Source organism: Lycium barbarum, chromosome 4, assembly GCF_019175385.1.
Source record: "Lycium barbarum isolate Lr01 chromosome 4, ASM1917538v2, whole genome shotgun sequence".
In the NCBI taxonomy this organism is placed as follows: Eukaryota; Viridiplantae; Streptophyta; class Magnoliopsida; order Solanales; family Solanaceae; genus Lycium; species Lycium barbarum.
In genome coordinates this window covers 4622809-4630101 of record NC_083340.1, presented here as the reverse complement: position 1 = coordinate 4630101, position 7293 = coordinate 4622809, and the positions used below count along the sequence as shown (strand labels likewise).

Genomic DNA, 7293 nt, shown 5'->3' with positions numbered 1-7293 from the left:
CACTATTCTGTATTGCTGACTTGCTGTTAGCCTGTTAGTCAGTAAATATTTAAACTTTAATTATAAACTTGTATAACATATGTAAATATACCTACAATATACTAATAAATACTATAATATATATATATAATACAAAAAACAAAAACAAAAAAGGTTTTAACCACTTTTAACCGGACCGGTTCTGGTTTGGGATTTCAAACCGGTAAACCGGAACCAGTTACACCGAAACCGGTTAAGCGGTTCCGGTTTTTTAACCGGAAACCGGCCGGTTCCCTAACCGGTTACCGGTCCGGTTCCGGTTAAACCGGTTGCCACCTTTAGTCGATCCTAAAACTCTGTGGTAAAAAATGGCTATACATACCAGCCAGCTATGCACACTATTTTGACACAACAATATTGTTATTTAATTAATAGGCTTGGGCACATTCCGGATAGGCTTGGGCACATTCAAGCAAACACTCGAAACCCTACCTTTGCAAAAAACATTACACAACTCCTATGCAATTTATATTTCTAGGAAAGTTGTATTAATTTACGTGAGTTATGTTTTATTAATATGATTTGAATTATCTTTTGTTAATCAGTAATTTGTTCACTTATATAAATGTCGACACTGTTTACGAAAAATCCTGCGTACGCCACTGTCGATGGGCTCCAGCTGTTACCTATGGGAAATCCTGGATATGATGCTTATTGTAGGAGACTTGGATGTGTAAATGTTAAAGATGAGACGATAAATACAGAAAAAACGATCGCACGAGTTGATGATGCTATGTTATATGATGTTATAGATTCACCGCATTGGAGATATGGAGAACATGAAAAGTTTCAGCATATTGTATTTTATGGAGGATCTGGTGAGGTCAAGACATGGTGTTAATTAATTACTGTTAGTGATGATATTTACTAAGTTTTTTCTTGTGTAAATGGTTTTTTTTTTTTTCTCTCTTGCAATTTACATACCTTTTAGAAGCAAACATTAGACTCAAGTCTAACTTCATCCGGAGGGGTAATTTTTCCAAGGGCTAGGAACAAAATCTAAATAGTGACAAAAGAACGGTAATCTTGAAATTCCAATTACATTTTTTAGTGTGAAAGATGGTTCATTATTTTTGGATCAAAGCTCAAAATATAACTAGTAGTGTATTTTAAACACTAGAATGAACTTACTGTTCAACAGTACAGAAAGCTCAAGAAGTAAAGCTTTGGCATGGATGTAGATTAGTAAAATCTAGCCACCATGCCTTTCATTCACTATGAACACTCATTCATTTGGTAAAGAACCAGTTTACATCTTACAAAGAATCAACAGTAGCATCTCTTCAATTCTATTTTTTCCCTACAGACTCAAAATTTACATGAACTCAACCATCACTCTAGAACATTGTGAACGAAATCGAGAGGTCAAAAAAAAGAGGTGAAAGTGGTAGACAATTACATATTTCCGATATATATATTTATATACTGTTAGCCTTCTGTCAGTTAGGATGAAAGTGCAAGCTCAGCCCACGCCAAAGACGATGCCTTGAGCTCAGCAGTGATCGAAGTGTCAATATTGCTCTCCAAGATAGCACACAAGTCCTTCATGGAAGTCCTCTTACTCGTACTCGGGTGGATGCAAAGGTTGATCACCTCACAAATCACTTTGAGGTCTTCCTCTTTAAAATGTTTCAACTCGGGATCCACAACGTACGATAGTACCTCTGGCACTTCAAGAAATTCCTTAGCCTGCACATAAAAGGCCGAATTCAGGTCCTGCCAAAGCGTTCTTCTATCACATTTCAGAAACTTTTTACTTGAATATAAATGCTTACCCAATCTACTAAGCACCCTTTGTCTTTACAATATGGAGGTCTCCCACTGATTATTTCCAGTAGCAGTACTCCAAATGCATAAATGTTACCCTGGACGTCGAGATGGCGGCTCTCTAGAGTATTTGGAAGGACACATATTGCTCCTTCAGTACTGATAGCACCCGAGTTCTTTTCTGATCTGGAAATTATCGACTTCCAACTTTCAAAATCAACAAGCTGCACCAAATTAAATCAACTTTGAGAAGTAGGCGATTGGCCAGAGATTCCAAATATTTTACACTTTATTTGAAATTTATGAAGTTGGAGTTGAAGATGTAAAGTTGTGTTTGGTTATACTCTTTGCAAAGGAGAGAAGAGAACACTTTATTTGGAATTTATGCAGATGGAGTTGGGAAACAGGTTTGGAGCACTTCTCCAAATTTGGAATCCAACTCCAAGGTGGATTTCGAAATTTTATAAAACACTGATTTTGTGTCCTGCTTTTTTATTGCTTTATTATGAGCTGAGGGTCTATCGTAAACAGCCTCTACCTCCCAAGGTAGGGGTAAGGTCTGCGTACACTCTACCCTCCCCAGACCTGACTTGTGGGATTTTATTTCAAATACGTTGGTGGTGTTGTTGTTTCTCATGGCCAAACAGCTCCTTAGGACCAAACACTGATTTTTGTGACTGCACTGCTTAAGAGCATAATGGGTATACAAACTTAAGGGGAACAAAAATGGAAGGAAGCGTGCATTAGGTACTCAGCAATAGCTAAGAGGTAAAACCGTAAAACGAACAGATGATTACCAGAGTTTCATATGTCAATGATAGATAAAGGTCTTTCGTTTACCTTGGGAGAAAAATCTTCTGTGAGATATACAGAATTTGAATTCAGTTCTGATATAGTAAACGGAGGGTCAAGTTCTGAATGGAAGTATGTCAGTCCCTTAGCGATGCCAATAACTATTTTCATCCGGCGTGTCCAAGATAGTTGGCATCCTTCTCCATCTATGGAAAAATTCAAAGAGTTAGGAATTCGCCTCGAAAACATATACTAAAGTGCAAGCGAAAACTAATTCATCACTTTACTCACAATGAAGGTGTTCATATAATGTCCCATTAGATGCATACTCAAACACCAACATCCTCGTAAAAGGACTACTCTCTCTGCAGTAGCCTAGAAGTTTCCCAGCGTTCTCATGATTTATTCTGGCCAATTCTGCCACCTAAGGTAAATTAACAGAAGTTAGAACATGGAACTTAAGATGCAAAAGTGAGTCATGCATCATGAAGAAAAACAGAGTCTCGCCTCTTTCTGAAAATAAAGCTCGAGATAGGCTGTCCAATGCTCTTCTTTGACACAAAGAGATATTACAGCTATTTCAGGTCCACCTTTCATGGTTCCTTTGTAAACTACACTATCTGGTGAGGATCCAATGATGTTGCTGAAATCTTCACAAGCTACCTCAAGTTCTTGTCTGCTGTATCTTACGACATCTTTCAGCATACCAGTATCTACAAAGAAACATCAGCAGTAAATACAAACGAATATTTTTTTTTCTTTCTTTATGATAAAAAATGAAGAATTGGCTGAATGCTTCAGAAGTATAAGTCCGATTTGAGAAAGAATCAAGGCAATACGCAGAATCGTCACATTGCCTTGACCAGAGATACTTTTGAAAGTAGGAAGTACCAAAGTTCAGGTGCATGATAGTACTAACCTACATAAATTGTCATATGATCTTTCTCGCTTCCTGATTTCTTCCAAGGTATGATGGAGGGTTTGTTCTTAAATTTCTGAAGGCCAGTCACAAGACCCACGATGAAGAGAGAACCCACCATAACTCCTGTTACCACTTCTAAAGCCAAAAGCCAAGTGGGCTTGGAAGAAGCCTGATGTCTCGGTTCTTCAACAGGCTGGTGGTGCTTATTATTCATTGTTGATGCATGGCTAGTGGGAGGTGGAGTGCCACCTATAATGCGATGTCAAAACAACCAGTTCAGTCTTATTATAATAAAAATATATTTGAGTGTAACTGTTAAGAAAATAAGCTCGAGTAGCATTACTTACCACATAGAGCAGTGGAGCGCTGTTTCGGATTTTTGTGCTGAAGGCAATTTCCTTGAAAGCTAGATCTATGGCAACACAAAATAACAGGCATTCAGAAACGGAAAAGGCAATTGAAACAACAGCTACAGAGCATCAGAGTGCTGCTTTGGATATTTGCTCTGGAGACAATTTCCTTGAAATAAGAGGCATTCAGGAAGATAAGGTAAAACAAGAATTATGGCGCAGAAATAAGAACGGACTTTGGAAGGTAACCCAAACACTTCGGTATGCTTCCAATAAGAAAGTTGAATGAGAAATCAGCAACTTTAAGCTGGGATGAGCGACAAAAACCTGTAGGGCTGACACCAGAGGCATACCTAAATAGAAACAACAGAAAAAAGAAAAAGAAAAAACCAATTGTTAAATAAAGATACATGCGATCGACATAAGGGTGTAGACGGAAAATGCTCTAAGGACAAACAACAATATCTTGTAGATAAACAGAGAATTGTGTATTACTCCTCACCCACATAACCGAAAATTCAAAAGAAAAACGAAAGAAGAACAAAATGTAGTTAATCCACTCACATTCCATGTACACCGGATGTAAAATCTGATCCATTATTAGCAGGCAATATTCCTTGAAGTTTGTTCCTGTCCAACCTAAGTTCCTCAAGGTATTTCAAATTACCAAGCTCAGCAGGCAATTTCCCCGTTAATCCATTAGATTGTAGGTTTCTGCAGAGATACATGCAAGCTAGAAAATTAAGGGAACTTCAACGAAGATAGATACAGCCAAGTTCAAATAAACCTATAAAATTCGAGTTAGACTAACATTTTCATAATGTTTGACAAATTGCCAAGTTCGGGAGGAATCGGTCCTGTTAGCTGGTTAGCACCCAAATCCAAGAACTTCAGGTTTTTCAACAAGCCAATCTCCTTAGGAATTGTACCAATCAGTACATTGCCATGCAAAATTCTGCATATTGCCAATGTATAACATAAGTTTTTATAAAAACACTTAAAAGAACAACCAGAACTATGTAATTCTTACAACTTACAGTTCTTGCAAAGAGGAGAGTAGATGCAAGTTCGGTGAAAGAAATCCCTTCAACGAAGCGCCGGAAATGTTACTGTCAACACGAGGCAGTGGAAACGAATTAGAGGCTCATTTGCACCAAACTTGAGTCCATCAAAGATCCACTAGGCGTGTGTTTGGTATGGATTTGAAAAACATTTCACTATGAAAACAAGTTCCTTAAAAATTAGGAAAATGACTTCCCCAATTAAAGTGGATAAAACAAGTTCCATAAGTGAAGTGCCACGTTCATTCCCCTCCCCCCCCCCCCCCCCCCCCCCGGAATAGTGTTTTACTAGATTACATATGAATGCTCTTGGAATGATATTTTTTTGCTTACTTACCAAACACTAGAAAATAAGTATGAAACACACTTATTTTCCAAGAAAACATTATCCTTCATACCAAACACACCCTAGATTGCAATTTAGTTGAGAAAACTCAATAATTGAAGAAAAAACTCACATTTTTATGACATGGTCTTGAGCCATAGAACAAAAGATTCCAGCCCAATCACAAGGATCTGAATCTAAAGCATTCCAATTTGACAAAACCAGTAGAGGGTCTTCATATATAGATTCCTTGAAGGTATTGAGAGCATGAACTGTATACAAAACAAGAAAACTCAAGATCTTTCCTAAACAACATTACATTAACACACTCCATTATAACACTAAATAATCAATTAAATAACTAAATTTGACACTTCAAAACAGTAACTACATCAAGATCTAAGCTTGAATTGATATTACATATATAGCTTCCTTGAAAGTATAGAGAGCATAAACTTCAAGATCTTTCTTAAACAACATTACATAACACCTTATATTATAACACTAAATAATCAATTAACGGACTAAATTTTAAACTTTGAAACAGTAACTACATCAAGATCTAAAGCTTGAATTGATAGTGCATAACTACATACCTTCATTTGATGGAAAAGCATCACAGATCACAAGAAATAACCCAACAGTAACTATAACTTGTAATAATAAAGCACAAGTTCTCATCTTTTTTTTTTCCCAATAATTCTTCACTTCAAGAAACACTCAAAGAACACACTAAGTTTCTACAAAAATCCAGAACTAAAAGAACCCATCTAAAGAAAACAGTTTCCAAGAACTTCAAGAATCAACAACACTGAAAGAGAAAAATAGGAAAAGACCCAAGACGGTGGATTTAATAAACAGATGAAAACAAACAAAGAAAAGCTGGAAAAAGAAAGTAAAAAAAGAAGAAGATAAAGTTGTCTTTTTCCAGCTAAAACTACTCAAAAAAAAAAAAGAGAGAGAGAGAGAGAACAAAGCTTAAGAGTGAATCCAAGAATCTAACAACCCCTTGACAGGAAACTACTCCTGCTATAAAGTGTTACCAACTTAGTATATAAACTTGGGTTCAAAGAGAGGTTTGGTGATAGAAAAAGAGACAATTTTATGAACTAAAGAAGAAGAATTTTGGGAAAGAAATGGTTAAATTTTGAAGAAAAAAATAATCAAAGAGACAAATGGAGAAGCAGATAATAGAGTAGTGTTAGAAGGAGCGGCGGACTAAAGGAAGGAAGTGTGGGCCTTTACAAGCGTGGCTCTGATGGATGAACTTTGAATTTTTTCTAGTTAATACAATTGTCTTGTAGCATTACATTATTTTTCACGGTGTATGATATCCGAATTGGAACTCAATTAAACTTAGATTTGTGTAGGTAAAACCACTTTCTAATAATGACGACTGCATATCTGGTGTGGTGTCCGATACATGTATTAAGGTCTGACTATATCCAATATCACGCGTAATATTGAAAATAAAGCGCTCCTCAACAAATACAATCGTCTTGTATTATTTTTTTTCAATTTTCGACTCGGTATCCGTTATTTACATTAGAGCACGATTAAATTTAGATGAGTTAAAAAATTTCACATTAGGTAAAAGCGCTCTCTAATAAAGGGGATTATGTACCTAATGTCTGGTACCCGTATTAGGCCCCGACTAAATCCAACATGACGTCAGGAAATACGTTGAAAATAAAGCGCTCCTTAACCAAAGCAATTATATCAAAAGTTCGTATCTAAAACCTTTAATTAAGAAATAAATGAGTACTTACCAAGTTATTACTAAAAGGATAGTTGAAATTCTGAATTTGTAATAATAGTTTGATAAATGGTTCATGTCTTTTAAAATTTACTTCATGTGATTTACTTCATGTGAATCTTAAACATGTTAGGAGTTTGAGAATAATCAATTATGAAAATGTTGTATTGATGGAGAAGAACAAGTGTTAACATGGGATCATTCTTTGATCTTTAATTTTAATTTTTTTTTTTAAGGAGCAATAATATTTTTTCTTTACATACAAAACTATTTATATATGC

At 35.9% G+C, this 7293-nt stretch overlaps 1 protein-coding gene across 1 annotated transcript; it reads right to left on the bottom strand.

Annotated features, from left to right (window-relative positions):
* Positions 1 to 1198: 1198 nt before the first annotated feature.
* LOC132634930 (probable LRR receptor-like serine/threonine-protein kinase At1g63430) lies at positions 1199 to 6553 on the bottom strand. Its single transcript, XM_060351112.1, has 13 exons — positions 5853 to 6553; positions 5390 to 5528; positions 4908 to 4979; positions 4682 to 4825; positions 4435 to 4584; positions 4107 to 4223; positions 3868 to 3932; positions 3518 to 3769; positions 3106 to 3311; positions 2890 to 3022; positions 2647 to 2804; positions 1815 to 2030; positions 1199 to 1728 (listed from the first exon to the last, which is right to left on the bottom strand). Exons 1-13 carry the CDS (start codon positions 5935 to 5937, stop codon positions 1483 to 1485), a joined length of 1983 nt encoding a protein of 660 aa, XP_060207095.1. The 5' UTR covers positions 5938 to 6553; the 3' UTR covers positions 1199 to 1482.
* Positions 6554 to 7293: the final 740 nt, after the last annotated feature.